This window comes from Vanellus vanellus (genome assembly GCF_965231255.1).
Source record: "Vanellus vanellus genome assembly, chromosome: 22".
Lineage (NCBI taxonomy): Eukaryota > Metazoa > Chordata > Aves > Charadriiformes > Charadriidae > Vanellus > Vanellus vanellus.
The window spans coordinates 3864373-3881010 of record NC_138927.1 but is presented as its reverse complement, the minus strand read 5'-3'; the positions used below and the strand labels follow the sequence as shown (position 1 = coordinate 3881010).

Here is a 16638-nt window from a genome sequence, read left to right as displayed (position 1 = left end):
ACCGCCTGCTCCTCAGCTCAGCGTGGTGGCAGACGGTGACATGTCCCCGCTCCTTCCCCGCTGCCCCCAGTCCTGAGCCCAGCCCTGCGACCCGGAGCCGGGACCCTGGGGCAGAGCTCCAGTCCTCCCAGTTCACCCAGTGCCTGGTGAGTCCCCTGCGGCTCCCAGTGGAGCGTGGCAGCCCCTGGCCCGGCTCGGCCCCGGTGGGAGCAGGTTCCCCAAAGACAGGGGGTGCGAGGAGGGACGCGGAGGGTCCTGCTGTGGCCGGAGAGACCCACACCAGGAGTGTACGGCTCCAGCCCACCGCGGGACGCGGGGATAGCGGCAGAGGCGGCGGGATGGGGTGCAATGCTCCACCAGGAACATGCAGATGGGGTGACGGCTGCCAGAGGATCCCCCGAGCGCAGGTTTCCCTGCTCGGGGCACGTCGGTTGGGGAAACGCCGGCTGTGCCCCTCGGCAACGCGGCGGTGGCACGGTGCGATACCCCGACATGCTGCGGTGGCCGTGTCCACAGGGACACCCCTTCCCCTGCCTGCCCGGGAGCAGGACAGCGTTCAAACGGGGCTGCTGTCCCCCCCCTCCCTCCTCCCCCCCCTGCCCCCAAAACCAGCTGGGCACAGCCAGTGCTCGGCCAGCATCGTCCCATTGCCAGCCCCGGGAGGTGGCAGGGCACTGCCCCCCCCCACCTCCCACCCCCCCAAGTACCCCAGGACAGAAGAGGAAGGTGTCACCCCCCCCACCCCCCCACCCCCCTGCCAAAAACCATCTGCCCCCACAAGCCCACCCCACCAGCAACCATGGCAGGGGGTGTCCCCTCACCCCCAACCCTGGGAGGAGATGCCCACGGCGGAGGGAGACCCGCTACAACCCCAATCCCCCCCCTCACCACCCCCCCCACCCCCCCAAAAAAAGCCTCCCAGCCCCATCGCTGGCCGGGAAAGCAGGATTTCCGCTGGAAGAAGAGCAATTCCCGGATCCGAGGGGCTGCAGGGGCGGGAGGGAGGGAGGGAGCCGGCCAAGGGCTCCAAATACAATGTCCCGGGAGGAGCGGGGTGGGAAGGGAATTGTGCAGGGCAGGAAGCGGCCAGTTCCTGTCCCTCCTTGGGACACACCAAGGACTGGGGACGAGGCAGAGCTGCGGGGAGCGGGGGGAGCACCCGCTTCGGCCAGGGCCTGAGCCCCCCCATAGCAGCCCCCAGTCCCAGATGGGGACATCGCAGCCCCCGGCATCTCCCGGCGAGCGCTTGCTGGGCTGGCACGCCACGGGCACCTGCAGGGTTTGGGGGAGCAGGTGTGTGTCCCCCCTGCCCCGTCCCCATCCCGGTGTCCCCCGGGGTGCCATGACCTGCCCCTTCCCCAACACTCGGGGTCCGGCGGGGGCGAAGGCACCATTTGTCACCGCGGGCCCCCCGCCGCGGCGTCGCCGCCGATTAGTGCCGGGAGGGTGAGCTGGAGCTGGCGGCTGCCCCCCAGCCCCCCCCCCCTCCCCGTGCCACCGTGTCCCCAGGCGTGCTGCCCCACCGCTGACCTGCTGCCCCCCAGGATGGGGAGGACGGGGGTCTCCTGCTCCCCTCCTCCCCCCCAGCTCATTGCAGAGGCTGATGTTACCCGGGGGGGAGCGGCGAGCGCAGGGTCTGGTGGCACCCCCCCCATAGCCCCTCAGCGGGGTCATGGGGCCCTCTGTCCCCACGGCTCAGTGCCCCATCCCACGCCGGACCCTGACCCACCCCACGCATGGAAGGAGGGGAGGGGGGGGGGCAGCTCTCAGCACCCCCCCCCCCAGCACACAGCAAGGGGATTGAGACCCCCCACAGCCCATTTCAGGGGGCAGAGCCCCCCGCCGCCCACCACCCCCCTACCCCCCCGCCGCCCCGTGCGTCCATCCATCCCTCCTACCGTCAGCCCTCCTGCTCCGGCTGGCATGGACCCCCGCTCCCACGCTGCTTCCCGGCGGGACCGCAGGCCAGGGGGTGCCACCGCGGCACCCCGAACCGCCCGGCGTCGGGGACCGGGGGGTGGTGGCAGGGGGGTGTCGAGGAGGGATGGCAGGGTAGGACAGGGCGAGGCGGACGCTGGCGGGGGGAGCGGGGAGCGCCCGTGCGTGTGTTTCCCCCTGTCTCTTCGGCAGCTCTCGCAGCCGAGCAAGAGCTTCCCCTCCCCTCGCCCCCCCCTTCCTCCCAGCGCTCCCAGCAATGGTTCATTGTACCAACCGGCACAGCCAGGGCGGCCGCCGCATCACCCTCCGGCATCGCTCGCCGGGGCCCACCGCCTGCCCATGGAGGTGGCATTGGTGGGGGGTTGGGGGGGTGGGTACAGGTTGATACCAGGGGGGTCCCCGGTCCCCAGCAGCACTGGGGGACACCGCTGCGGCTCCCCGGGCTCTGCCTGCCGGGAGTTGGAGGGGGTGCGTGGGGATACCCGGCTCTGTGGGCTCCAGCTCCCGCACCCATCCCAAAACGGAGCTTGGCATCACCCCATCTCCCCCTATCCCCCCCGCCCCCCTCCGACACCCTATGCTGAGTCAGCATCCCCGGGCAGGGGACAAGTGGAGGGGGGGGGGGGGTTGTGACCCTGCGAGGGGCAGGAATGAGGTGACCCTCCGACGGCAGAGCACACGCAGCGGCTGCCCCGTCCTCCCCGCCGCGGGGTCCCCGCCGCCGCCGCCGCTGCCGCTCCGCTGGGATGGGGTCTACTTGGGGCAGGGCAGAGCCGGGGAGGGGCGGCGAGCGGCCCACCTTACCCGGTGGATGGCAGGGAGCTTGGGACTGTGTTTTGGGGGGCTCCCACTGTGTCCCCCCCCAGGACGGGGTACAGCTCCTGGCTAGCTCAGGCAGTTGCCGTGGCCATCGATAGCCCACCAGATACCAGACCCTTTATTTACTCCTTGTCCAGATAAAGTTGCCGGTGGGAAGATCCCAAGATTTGGCATCTGTCGCACCGACCCGCAAACTTGGATGAGCTCTGGGAGAGGGGGTGAGCCCCCCAGCACCCCGCTAAGCCCCCCAGCACCCCGCTAACCCCCCCTGCGCCCTGCTAAGCCCCTCCCCCCCCCCCCATGCCCTGCCTGGGCTCCCACTCTGCAGAGAGCATCTCAAGCTTTCGACACCCTCACCGCTGGACCGAGGGGGTCTCGGTGGGGGTCCCTCCCTGGGGACACACACCAATCACTCAGACCCCATCCTGCACACCCCCCCGGCCCCCAGCCGCCCTCCCACCGCAGGGGACAGTGACAGTGAGGGGCTGTGATATTTTTATGCCCCTCTCCGGCCGCAGTTTCCGGCATGGGGCTGTTCTCCCAAGGGCGGGGAGGGGGGGCGAAGGTGCACGGGGAGGACAGGCGGCTGCGGTCGTGCTCCCCCCACCCCCCCACTCCCCCCGAGCTGGCTGCATCTCGGCTCAGCCTGCACAGCCATGCTGGTGGATGGGGGTCCTTCCCCATCTCTCCGGAGCCTTCCTCCTCCTCCTCCTCCTCCTCCTCGCCCTGCGGTTCGCTCTCGCAGGCTGACCGCTTTCCTGTGTGACGGTGAGTCTGACCCCGGTGTTTCCTGTTCTCACAGTGGGGGCCAGGGCCGGTGGAGGTCCCAGGTCCCCACCGGGATGGGGACGTGCCCCCTGGGTTGATGCCACGCTCGCCTTGTCACCCCCTCAACTCGTGGTGCAGATCACATCTCCACTTTACCCCCAGTTTTGGGGGCTTTTGGGGTTCTCTGTGATTTACTGGGGGGGGGAGGGCATTCAGACCCTGCTGGGGATGGAGCCAGCCCCATGTCCCTGGGAGGGGACGGGGCACAGCGGGGACGGGCTCATCAGCAGTCACCGGCAGAGCGATGAGACCCTCCGGGCTCCACCTGGGCTCCCAAAGAGCCTTCCCAAATTGTGGCCCCAGGTGTTTCTGGATGACTTCAGCTCCTGGGAGGGGGCTCGCCCCCTGCCCTGCCTACCCCCACCCCCCCCCCCCCCCGGCAGGGTGCTCTGGCATAAGGCAGCACAGTCGCTGGGGCGTCAGAGATGCTCAACACCCGTCCCCCGGGAGCAGGCAGCACGTGGCGGGTCTGGCAAACCGTGGGGAGAGGGGCTGCCGTGGGGTGCCCCATCCCTGGGGGTCACAGCCTGGCATGGGGCATCCCCTGGGGGGGTGGGGGGCAGCCTTGCCAAGAGGGCTCCTCGCCCGCTCCCTGTGTGCGGGATGGAAATAGGGCAGGGGGTGGTATATAAATCCGCCCCCCCCCCAGGAGCATCCCCATCTCTGCCCCCACTGCTTGGGGAGACTGAAGCCCCAGCAGCGTGGCATAGGGGACCCCCAAAGCCCCCGGAGGCAGGTAAAGGGGGGGGGAAGGTGGGTGGTTTCCCTGTGTCGCTGGAGGAAACGCTCCCTTGCTTTGCTAGACGAGGCTCTCCCCTTCAGCCCGGCTGTCCGTGTGTCTCTTCCCCCGCCCCCCCTCCCCGTGCCTCAGTTTCCCTCTTTGCGGTCAGAGAGGCCGAGGGGTGACACACATCATTTCCAGCCCTCTGCCCCAGCCCTGGGGTGGCTCAGCCCGTCCCCTCGGGGCTGGCTGGAGGGGGGGTCCCCCATGGCTGGCTCAGCCCTTCTCCCCTCCAACCCCCCCCCCAGCAAAGGCTTCCCAGTGCTCCCAGTCCCAGAGCCTGGTTTGTTAATTAATGCCCAGCCGCTCGCAGCCCTGGCCCTCTGCTAGGGCGCTGCCTGCTGCCCATCACCCCGGCGTCAGGGCTGCCTGGCGAAGAGCTGCGGACGCTCTCCCTTTACACCCCTGCACAAGGAGGTGTGGTGGGGGGGACACACTCACATCCCCAAACACCCCATTGCCCCCCTCCCCCGGTCTGCACCCTCCCCACCACGCCGCTCTTTGGGGCTCATCCTGCACCTCCCGTCGCCCCGCAGCACCCGGCGTTGCTCCATCGTCGCCCTCCGTGCCGAGACACGCTCTCCCCGACCAGCACCCCGGGGGTGCCCGGCCCCCCGCCAGCCACCACATGATGCTGGTTCCTTCCCTCCTCCGGGGAGGGCCCCGATTTCGGCATTGGCTCTACCGGGTTTCGCCGCCATCGGCTCCGGCTTAAAGGTGAGAGAGCCGGTGCCGGGCGAGCCGGGGCGGCGAGGATGGGTGTTCTGCGCTGGCTCGCGGCCTCTGCGCTCTGCATCGCCGTCCGGGGTGAGTGTGTCCCCCCCACCCCGGGGACTGGTCCCCCATGGGAACTGGGGGTACCCAGGCGGGTCTCGCCTCGCTTGCCGCAGTGCCGGGAACGCGGGGCGGGCTGGGGAAGTGGTTTCTGCCTTGTTGGGTCCCCTAAATTTGCAGTTCCCCCCAAAAGAGAGGAGTTAGGGTGGCAAAGCGGGGGGAGGACGTGCCTCGAGGGGTTGGCGGGGCTGTGGGGGGCGAAAATAGGGCTAAATCCAGTCGGGTGGGCTTTAACAGGCGCGCAAGCCCAAGCCATGCCCTGGCTTTGCAGGCTGCCGCTGGGAGCAGCGGGAGGGGACAGCGGGGACACCGTGCCCCCCACAGGACCCCGTTCCCGTGTGGGTGTAAAGCCGAGCAGGGTTGTGGGGTTGCTGGATCCATCACTGCTCCTCCTGCTCCCCCCCGCCCCCCCCCCTCCCCGGGCACCGCCTGTGGGTACCCAGACCCCAGGGTGTGATGGGCACCCATGGGGACAGCCCGGGGTGCAGGCAGCGGGGGCTGCCCGTCCCTGCCTGCCCCAGGTTTCGGGTGCGGAAGCAGAGCAGGGTGGTCTGGTCCCAGTTGCCCGGGGCTGGGAATGGGGCAGGCGCTGCCGGATCGCTGCCGGGGAGGAGGAAGATGCTGATGGAGAGAAAAGCCCATTCCCAGCGGCGGGTGTGTTGGCGTGGGGTTGCACAAGCTGGGAGCCCCGGGGGGGGTGGGGGGTGAGGAGGTCACTGGGAGACACCCGGTGGGACCAGTTGGCTCCCCAGCACCCCTCACCCGTGCCCTGCTTGTCGGGGAACAGCTTGGCTGCGTTCCCCCCTTGGAAATATCACCCAAAGCCACGGCCGCCAGCCCTGGGGTGGCACCGCGTCCCACGGGGACACCACCCCAGCAGTTGGGGTTCCCTGGGGGTGCCACATCGCGGGGTGGCAATAGGTCGGGACGCGGTCCCAACCCTGGATTTGGCCCTGGGAGGGTGTCAGCGCCTCGGCATCCTTTGCGTGTGTCACCGCTGGGCTCGTGGAGCTGCTTTTGGCCAACCCCCCCCTGCGCTGGAGGGGCTGCAGGGATGGGGGGCACTGGCTCGGGCAGCACCCTGCCCCCTCCCCTGCTCGGCCATGGGGGGGGGGGGGGACAGCCCCCACTCACCCCCACCCCTCTCTGCCTTCCAGGACAGGACTATGGGCTCTCCCGCTCACCCCCTCAGTTCGGCTCCATCTACCACGTCCGAGGTAAGGGGACCCCGCAGTGCGGGGGGGGGGCGGGGGGGAGGGAAGCGGAGGATGCTCAGCATTGGGCAGGACCAGGCTGTGCCAGTGCCAAACTGGGGCAGCTTCCCACAGCCGGGTGCCTCTCCTCGCCTCAGCACCCGTGGGGACAGCAGTTCGGGTCTGCACCCTCTGCGGGTGCTGGGGGGGCTCGGGGAGGGATGTGGGGGTGCTGAGGCTTTGGGGTCAACCCGTGTCCTGTGCCGGGGACCCCCGCAGGCGTCATTAACCTGCCCTACGCTGAGATCGAGGAGCCCTTCGAAGCCTGGTACAACCTGACGGGGAACAAGAGCCGGATCCAGTATTACGAGGGTACGCAGGCGGACTGCGCCCATCCTGCCCCGGCCCCGGCCCCGCGCAAGGGGAGGAGGCGGGCAGGACCACCGTGCCTCAGTTTCCCCCTTCCCGCTGGCGCAGGGCAGGTGATAACCTACCAGCTGGCGGCGGTGAAACCCTACGGGATGCGGTACAAGATCACGCCGGAGACCACCGAGAAGGAGGTGAACACCCGAAAATGTTTCCAGCTGCCCGGCTCCAAGGAGGACGTGGTCAAAGCTCAGAGCGTCTTCCCCACCCTTGATGGCTTCAAGGTGAGAAACGCCGGAGCCCGGATCCCACCCGCTGCCCGAAGCATCTTCAGGCTCTGGGGGGGAGTACCGGGCAGCTGGAGATGCTCCTCTCCATCCCGGGGGGGGGGGGTGGGATTCAGGGTGCTGGGACAGGCCAGGACGTGTCCCCGCACCCCGGGGCGCAGGGAGGGTCACTCCTCCACCCGGATCGGGGCCGGACTGCCGGCTCCTTTCCCAACCCCAGCAGCCGTGTTGGGACGTGTCGCAGCCCACACGAACGCCGGCGTTTCGGGAAGGTTCGGGCAAGTCGCTGCACGGCAGCTCAGCTCCCGCCGGCCCCGGTCTCCGGCAGGGCTGGGCACAGCAGGAGGGGCGCAGCGCGGGAGCGATGGGGGACAGCAAGATGTCACCAAGCCGGACATGGAGCCGGACGCGTGCCGACAGGGCGAGAGCTTGGAAACAAGCAGGAAAAACCTGGGGGGTTTTGGAGGGGGGGTACAGCCAGGCCTCCCCCCCCCCCCTCCACGGGTGCACATAGAGCAGTGTGTGTGGCGGAGTGTCCCCAGGGCACTGCTGAAGGGGACAGGGGGTCTGTCCCGTCTTGCATCCCGAATCCTCACCCCGCTTTCCACCCTCACACATGGCTGTGTAGTCACCGGATAGAGCCCGGTGCGGGCTGGTGCAAGGCGCTGTACGTGCACTGGGAGTACTGGGCTGCTGCGAAGGCACTGGGTGGGAAGGAGCAAGTCCAAGGGAGGTGATGTGGGGTCCCCACCCAGAGCCCCCATCCCTGATGCCGCATTCCTCCCCCCCCCTCCCCCCCAGTTCCTGCGGGAGGAGTACTACCGGGGCCGGTACTGCGCCGTCTGGCAGAACGTCACCCGCTGGGCGCAGAAGAAGAACGTCTACACCCTGTGGGTGACCAACTCCAGCTGCGGGGTGGCCCCCGTCCACTACGAGATGCGGGGCTACAACAGCCTGCTGGGCTCCCACTACGACAAGTACGAGATCTCCTACACCGACTTCGACAACAGCTTCCCTCCCTCCATCTTCGACCTCCCCGTCAACGGTGAGCCGGGTTGGGGCCCCCCCTCATCCTGCCGGCGGGGTTCGGGCTGATGGCATCCCCCCCCCTCCTCGCTCCCCAGAGACGAAGAAGTGCGGGGTCCTGCCGGGGAGCTCGGCGGAGCACCGGGTGCTGGCGAACCCCATGGAGGACCTGGTGGGACGGCACCAACCCTGGGCCCATGAGGTCTTCCACCACTACCGCAGGCGGTTGGGGCGGCGGTACGGCTCCGCGCGGGAGCTGGAGCACAGGCAGAGCATCTTCGTGCACAACATGAGGTACAGGCAGACAAGGCGGAGGGAGAGAGGGAGGGGGGGCATTGCCGACCTCTCTGGAGGTGCTCCCCATCCCTGGGGGGTCACAGTGGGAGGCAGCATCGGTGCCGGCTGATGCCGGCGGTGCCACGCCGGCAGGTTCGTGCACTCGAGGAACCGCGCCGCGCTCTCCTACACGCTGGCACTCAACCACCTGGCCGACCGCACGCCCCAAGAACTGGCCGCCCTGCGGGGCCGCCGCCGCAGCGGGGCTCCCAACAACGGGCAGCCCTTCCCCACCGAGCTCTACGCCGGCCTCATCCTGCCCGAGAGCCTCGACTGGCGCATGTACGGTAGGTGCGGGGTCAGGGAAAAAGAGAGGGGGGGATGTCTCGCCGGGAGGGGGGGGTGGGGGGTGGGAGGCTGCGATGCGCCAGCAGAGCCGGCACCGCGCTGGGGACACCGCTGTCCCTTGGGACCCGCACCTTCCGGCGGCCCCCCGCTCTGCTCGGCGACTGGAAGGTGGGAGAAGGGCTGATCTGGCAAAAGGCAGCTCGGTCGGCACTTGGCCCTCGCTTGATCTGCTACCCCCGGGGACAGATGTGGCTTCAGATGTCACATCTGGCTTCCCCCATGTCCCCGTCAGCTGGAAGCGACACCCCCAGAACTTGCCCCAGCCCAAGGGCAGAGCTCCCGCAGGTTTGCTGGTGCATTTGCCCCCTCCCCCCCCCCCCGCCCCCCCCGATTAGCACCGATCTCTGTCTGCGCTGCCTCTGGGAGCACAGCGAGTCCTCGCCTCCTGCCTCAGTTTCCCTCCATCCCTGGGGCCACCCCAGCCTCTCACCCCCCATCCCGCTGTCCCCCAGGCGCCGTGACCCCCGTGAAGGACCAGGCTGTCTGCGGGTCCTGCTGGAGCTTCGCTACGACGGGCGCGATGGAGGGCGCCCTCTTCCTCAAGGTGGGAGCGGGGCTGTGCCCCATAGGGATGCCCGCGGCGCCTGGATGGTGCCCGGCCCCGGCCCTACAGCGTGTCCCACCCCCCCCCCCCCCGCAGACCGGCGTGCTGACCCCCCTGTCCCAACAAGTCCTCATCGACTGCTCCTGGGGCTTCGGGAACTACGCCTGCGATGGGGGCGAGGAGTGGCGAGCCTACGAGTGGATCAAGAAACACGGCGGCATCGCCAGCACCGAGTCCTACGGCACCTACAAGGGACAGGTAAGGGTGGCCCCGTGTCCCTGCCGGGGTCCCCCGGGTCTCGGGATGCTCTCCCCGGGCCGGACTTTAAAGCCACGGTGGGGCGATCAGGATCGATCGGAGGTGCTAAGAGGTTCCGGAGATGGGGACGTCACCTCGTTCCCATGGCACCAGGTCCCCCGCGGTTCACAGCGCGGTCCCAAGCCAAGCCCCAGGGCTCAGCCGGGCGCTTTCATCACCGCGTGCCTCAGTTTCTCCTCTTGCAAAACAGGGACAAGGCTCCTCCACCCACGGGTGGTGCCACGGGTCCCTCCGTACCCCGGGGTGCGGGGATGGAGCAGGGCTGCCCCGGAGACAGGGACGTGGCTGCAGGACGCAGGCAACAGCCCCCCCCAGGGCTTGGGGTGCAGAGGCAGCTCCCTGCGCTGCGCGCGGGTGACGCTGTGTCCCTGCAGCAACCGGGAAAATGTCCCCACCGCGGCGGGCAAGGGAGGACAGAGGGACCAGAGCCGGGATGCCGTCACAGCCCGAGTCCCAGATCACTCCCAGCATCAGAGCAGAGCTGCACGGGGGCAGCCACGGTGGGCAGGACGCCAGCGAGGGGACCTGGGGGGGGGATCCGGATGACGTAGTATGTGTCCCCCCCCCCCCCCTCCTGGGTGTCGCAGAATGGCTTGTGCCACTACAACCAGTCTGAGATGCTGGCCAAGATCACGGGCTATGTCAACGTCACCTCGGGCAACATCACGGCCGTCAAAGCTGCCATCTACAAGCACGGCCCCGTGGCCGTCAGCATCGATGCCTCGCACAAGACCTTCTCCTTCTACTCCAACGGTGTCTACTATGAGCCCAAGTGCGGTGAGTGGGGTGGCACATGGGGCACGGGAGGACCTGGGCGCCCAGGGAGGTGCCAGGACACCTGCGGTCCCCTCCTCCTTGTTGAGCAGCTTGGGCAGGGGTGGAAGAGGGAACTTTCAGTCGCCCCCAGCGCTGCCAGCAGCTCCAGGAGCAGGGATGCTCTCCAGACAGGGATGTTCTCTGGACGAGCCGTGTCCCGTGTTGTTCCCTGCAGCGAACAAGCCGGGAGAGCTGGATCACGCGGTGCTGGCCGTGGGCTACGGGGTCCTGCAGGGAGAGACCTACTGGCTCATCAAGAACTCCTGGTCCACGTATTGGGGCAACGACGGCTACATCCTCATGGCCATGAAGGACAACAACTGCGGCGTGGCCACCGAAGCCACCTACCCCATCCTGGCCTGAGCCACCTCTCGGCTCTGCGGGGAGAGCCCTTGGCGATGCTCTCAGCACCCATCCCTGGATCGGCCCCTTCGGTGTGAGCCATGGCACATGAGGAAGCCGGGGACACAGTGGGACAGGGCCAGGGGGTGCCGGACGAGGGGCTGGATGAGGACCCGGCTGTGAGCTCGCCAATAAAGATCCCGGAAAAATACCGCTTTGCTTCTACAGGAGGGATTCCACTGCTGCCCGCCCGGCTCTGCCCCCTCGACCCACAGTGTGGGACACATCCATCCCTGGTGCAGGTCCCTGTCCCCAGGCTTGTTTTCTCTGTCCCGTGGGGTGGCAGGAGCCTCCCGGGGAGGGGACGGTGCCTTCTTGGCAGAGCCGGTTGGCTCTCGCAGACAGCCCCAGACACCCAGGGCGAGGGGAGCGGCTTTTCCAGCCCTATCTCTCGAGGCGGAGCACAAACAACCCCAGGGATTTCTGCTGAGATGAGAAATTCCTGGCGTGGGGTGTTGGAATCGGGGGGGGGTGGTGGTGGTGGTGGTGGTGGTGGTGGGGAAAGCATCCACCCTCTGCCCCACTGCCCCCGTCCCTGTTGTGGCTACGGGTAGGGATGGCACCGATGCCATGAGCCAGGCTCCCCTTCACCCCAGGGGGCTGATCCCCCCCCCTCCCAGGGAAAGGCACTTTACGCCCCGGCCATGGCTCCCCTGGCTGCTCCCAGTTTGGATTCGAGCCCTCCTGGGCGAGGAGGAGGGGGGGTGTCAGTGCATGAGGATGCTGCAAACAGGGTGGGAAAGTCTCTCTGCCCTCCTGACCCCGGTGGTCTCCCATCTCTGCTGGGGGGCAGCGGCGGTGGTCCCCAGGGAGGTGGGGGGGGGGGGTTGCTACAGCATCAGCCCAAGGCTGCAGCCGAATTCCCACCCGGCTCGTCCCCGGTGGCACGCGCAGCCAGCCCAGGCCGAGCCCTTATCGGCTTTGTTTTGGGCTCGGGCGGCCCCCGCGGCCGCTTGCTGTCACCTTGGGCTGGGGGCCAGCTGGACACGCAGCAAGCGGGAGGGGGTGAAGGCCACTCCGCCGCGGTGACAGCGCTGCTCTCCTTCCCCCGGCCTCTGGTTTGTTGTTTTTTTTTTTTTTCCAACATAGCTCCTGACATTTTGTCTGCATCTTTCCCCCTTTCCCAATTAAAACCCCCCTAATTGCAGTCCTGGGCTTGCCCCGCTGGTTTATCCAGAAGGATGCAGGGATGCGAACGGTTCCCATCTCCCCACGACTGCCCAGCGCTGCCGTTGGTGGGGACACCTCGGCTCCTGTCCCAGGAGTGCCCAGAGGGTTTTTGGGGTGCAAGGCAGGGTCTCGCCGCCCCTCCTTGCCCCCAGGGTTTTGCGGATGCTCCCCGTGCCCGCAGTATGCGGCAAAGCCTGACCCCAAACCGCCACGCGGAGTGGGGTGGGAGCGCAGGGACACCCCCGGCACCCACCACCGGGACCCCAGTCCATGTCCCCGTGGCCATGGGGTACCAGTGCCCACCAGCGTCTGGGTCCTACCCTGCTTTCCCCCCCCCCCCCCCCGAGCCTTGTGAGCACATGGTATCGGCACCCACCCTGGTGTGGGTGGGAAAGGCACCCATGGGTGCCCGGGGGGGGCAATATAAAGCCCCACCTTCCCCTTGGTGTAGCCCCAGCTTAGGGAAGGACGAGGCTCTCCCTGTTGGCTGCCCGCAGCTCCCTGCCCGCCCACCAGCGGTATTTAAGCCCCCCGTGGGCGCAGGGCAGCAGCGTGGGCTGGGGGGGCCGCAGGATGGAGGGGCTGGGGGCGCTGCTGGTGCTGGGGGCTGCCGTGCTGCTGGGTGAGCATCCGCTCTGGCTGAGCTCGGGGAGGGAGACGACACACGGAGGCAGTGCCCCCATGATGGGGTGATGCCATCGTGCCCCTCAGCCTGGGCACTGCGGCGGTCCTGGGCTGTTGTGGGGGTCCTTGCGCCGGGAGGGGGCTGCTCTGTCCCTGTCCCCGTGCCCGGAGCACAGGGCACGCTTCTGTGCGTGGCATGTGGGGGGTTCATATGGTTGCCCCCCACAGCCTGGGGCACGCGTGGGGGCTTTGGGTTGCCCCCGAGCTGGTCGCGCCCCAGGGAGATATGCGGGGGGGCTCCGGGTCAGCCAGAGGGCTGGTGGAGGAGTGGGGACCACTGGCTTGGGGACCCCCGGTCAGGTGGGACCCCTCCCCAGCCCTGCCACCAGCATGGGCCCCCCCGGGTCCGTCCCCCTCTCCCACAGGACACCAAGCCGGGGACCAGCGCCGCTGCCAGCCCCTGCCACGGAGAGGTGGGGCAGCAGCAGCGTAAAGGGGGGTTGCGGTTTGGTTTTGGTTTTCTTCCAGGAGTAGAGTGCAAAGCTCCTCTGGAGACGCCCACGTTTGGGGACATCTACCACGTCACAGGTACCGCTCAGGGACGGGGCATCCCTCTGGGACGGTGCCACCGGCGGTGGCCGTGGGTGGGAGTAGGGGGTGATGCCGCGGGGTCCCGGGGTGCTCCCTGCCCTGCAACCCCCCCCGATCCCGGTCCCCCTGTGCCCGCAGGAGTCATCAGCCTGCCCTACGCGGAGATCAGGGAGCCCTTCGAAGCCTGGTACAACCTCACCGGGGGGAAGAGCCGCATCGAGTACTACGGCGGTGGGTGCAGAAAGGGCTCCACCCCCCTCCCCCCGACCCTTCACCATCCCCCTCCTTCTGCCCCAGCACCTTCGGGTGCCCCAGCAAAGCCCTGGGAGCCACCACCACGTCAGGAGCCGGGAGCTCGGCTTGACCTTAGCGCCGTCCCCATCCCCAGGCCAAGTGGTCACCTACCAGTTTGGCTCCATCGAGCCCTTCGGCGCCAGCTTCAAGGTGACTCCCGAGACCACCGAGACGGAGGTCAACGTCCGCAAGTGCTTCCGCATCAACGGCACCGACGGGGACCTCATCACCCCGCAGAGTGTCTTCCCCAACCTGGAGAACTTCAAGGTGAGCGCTGGGCATGGTTCTCCAGGATGCAGGATGGGGTGGGGGATGGGATGAGGGACCCCCCTGTGGGTACAGGATGTGTGACATCTACCTCCCTGCGAGGGCAGAGCAGCCTTCCCTGGCTGGGAATGGGTAAATACGAGGTCGGATGTGGCCATGGGTGATGGAGGTGGAGGGAACGCATCCAGTGTGGCATGAATGCAGGATGGGGTGCCATCACTGTGGGGTGCCCCAGCCCACCCGGGGCGAGGTGCCGATGCGGCACCGTGGTCGCCGACACGTGCGCTGTCTCCAGTGGGTGCGGGAGGAGCGGTTCCGCGGGCAGCGCTGCGCCGTCTGGCAGAACGTCTCCTACTGGGGCCACAAGAAGAACGTCTACACGCTGCGGGTGGGCAGCTCGGCCCGCGGCCCCCTACCCCTGCACTACGAGGTGCGTGGCTTCAACAGCCTCCTGGGCTCCCACTACGACAAGTACGAGATCGACTACTCCTCCTTCAGCCACCGCTTCCCCCCCAGCATCTTCCGTCTCCCCGAGGGTGAGTGTCCCCCGGTCACCGTGCAGCCCAGCCTGCGGCCGGTGCTGCCACCAAAACGCAGCACCACTTCCACCTTTTTAATCTGTTTTTTTCTTTGGTTGGTTGGTTTGGTTTTTGTTGGTTTGGGTTTTTTGTTAGGTTTTTTTTTTTTTTCTCCTAAGGGCTTGAGAATTTAGGTGAATTGATTGGGCTGGGAGAAAAAGTAGAAATGGAATTCTAAAAAAAAGGAGAAATGTAATTAATGGTGATAGCTGGGGTGATGCGGGTGATTTGCCAGTACCGGCTCCTCCGTACCGGAGCACAGGGTGTTGGGTGGGATTGTGGGTGCTCGGGAGCCGGCTCTGGGGTGGGTGCAGATCCCCCCTGCGTGCACGTGTCTATACGGGATGGACAGCCCCGATGGGTTTGGGGGTGACCATGCTGTGCACCCCGGTTGGGGGACCGGGAAAGCCCATCCCGGCTCGGGAGGCGTCAGCCGTCGTCCGTGCCTCGTGGCAGGGGTGCAGTGTGAGCAGTGGCCCGCGGCCGGCCCCGAGCACCGCATCGTGGCCAACCCCATGCAGGAGTTTGTGGGGAGGGCGCCGGAGACAGACCACGTCCACCACCACCTCTTCCACCGCTACAAAGAGCGGTTCGGGAAGAGTTACGGCAGCGAGGAGGAGCACGAGCATCGCAAGCGCACCTTCATCCATAACATGCGGTACGGGATGCCGGGGCGGAGGGGGGTGGGGGGGACGCTCAGGGATGGGGTGGCCAACGTGGTCCCCGGTCCCTTCTCGCCGCATCTCTCGCTCTGCTCTGCCGCAGGTTCGTGCACTCGAGGAACCGCGCCGCGCTCTCCTACACGCTGGCGCTCAACCACCTGGCCGACCGCACGCCCCAAGAGCTGGCCGCCCTGCGGGGCCGCCGCCGCAGCGGGGCTCCCAACAACGGGCAGCCCTTCCCCACCGAGCTCTACGCCGGCCTCATCCTGCCCGAGAGCCTCGACTGGCGGCTGTATGGTGAGGAGGGAGCCGGTGCCACCGGTGCGCAAGCCCGGAGGGTGCGGGAGGCTGGGGGCCAGCTGGGCACACCGGGCTTTGCCTGGGGATGGCCAACATCCGCCGCTGCTCTGTGAAACGTGTCCCCATCCCGCTGTCCCCCAGGCGCCGTGACCCCCGTGAAGGACCAGGCTGTCTGCGGGTCCTGCTGGAGCTTCGCTACGACGGGCGCGATGGAGGGCGCCCTCTTCCTCAAGGTGGGAGCGGGGCTGTGCCCCATAGGGATGCCCGCGGCGCCTGGATGGTGCCCGGCCCCGGCCCTACAGCGTGTGTCCCCCCCGACCCCCGCAGACCGGCGTGCTGACCCCCCTGTCCCAACAAGTCCTCATCGACTGCTCCTGGGGCTTCGGGAACTACGCCTGCGATGGGGGCGAGGAGTGGCGAGCCTACGAGTGGATCAAGAAACACGGCGGCATCGCCAGCACCGAGTCCTACGGGCCCTACCTGGGGCAGGTAAAGGGGGCAGCGCCGCTCGGGGGAGGGGGGTGCAGTGCCACCCCCTCCCCAATCCTCCCCCCCCAGGCTCTCCCAGATCAGCCGTCACCCCTTGGGCAGCGGGTGGAGGCTCTACTTTCGTTTATGGATGCTCCATCGGAGCTGCCCCCCTCCCTCCTTCCCTCTCGCCGGGGGGGGGTCAGACCCCCCCCCCCCCCACCTGCCCCGGGACCCCGGTGCCACCTCAGCCTCACCTCCCCACCCCCCCCTCCAGAATGGCTACTGCCACTGCAACCAGTCAGAGATGGTGGCCCAGCTGGCCGGCTACGCCAGCATGGAGCCGGGCAGTGCCACGGCGCTGAAGGCTGCGCTGGTCAAGCACGGCCCCGTGGCCGTCAACATCGACGCCTCGCACAAGTCCTTCGCCTTCTACGCCAACGGCGTCTATGAGGAGCCCCTCTGCGGTGAGTGCCGTGGACTCAGGATGCCCCGTGTCCCGCTTGTTGGGGCTGGGATAGGCAAAAATGTTGGCAGGGTGGGATTTACCCCCCCCCCCCACTAAGGTGGGTACGGGGCCACTCTCTGCATCGGGGACCACCTGCAGCTCCACAGGATGGGGACTGAGATGTCTCCGTTTTCTTCTCTCCTCCCGGCCAGGAAATGAGACGTCGGCGCTGGACCACGCGGTGCTGGCCGTGGGCTACGGGGTCCTGCACGGCAAGAGCTACTGGCTCATCAAGAACTCCTGGTCCACGTACTGGGGCAACGATGGCTACATCCTCATGGCCATGAAGGACAACAACTGCGGTGTGGCCACCGCCGCCTCCTTCCCCATCCTGGCCTGA

At 68.0% G+C, this 16638-nt stretch overlaps 2 protein-coding genes across 2 annotated transcripts; both read left to right on the top strand.

The window, feature by feature from the left end:
* Positions 1-5121: 5121 nt before the first annotated feature.
* LOC309680424 (digestive cysteine proteinase 1-like) lies at positions 5122-10931 on the top strand (the record flags this gene model as incomplete). Its single annotated transcript, XM_082494035.1, has 11 exons — positions 5122-5173; positions 6358-6417; positions 6673-6765; positions 6871-7043; positions 7848-8091; positions 8171-8366; positions 8502-8695; positions 9209-9300; positions 9397-9558; positions 10206-10395; positions 10610-10931. The coding sequence occupies 11 exons, from the start codon at positions 5122-5124 to the stop codon at positions 10795-10797; spliced, it is 1644 nt and encodes a 547-aa protein (XP_082350161.1). The 3' UTR covers positions 10798-10931.
* Positions 10932-12579: 1648 nt separating this feature from the next.
* Positions 12580-16638, top strand: LOC309680663 (digestive cysteine proteinase 1-like; the record flags this gene model as incomplete). Its single annotated transcript, XM_082494334.1, has 11 exons — positions 12580-12628; positions 13159-13218; positions 13360-13452; positions 13610-13782; positions 14078-14318; positions 14817-15018; positions 15126-15319; positions 15464-15555; positions 15650-15811; positions 16068-16257; positions 16451-16638. 11 exons carry the CDS (start codon positions 12580-12582, stop codon positions 16636-16638), a joined length of 1644 nt encoding a protein of 547 aa, XP_082350460.1.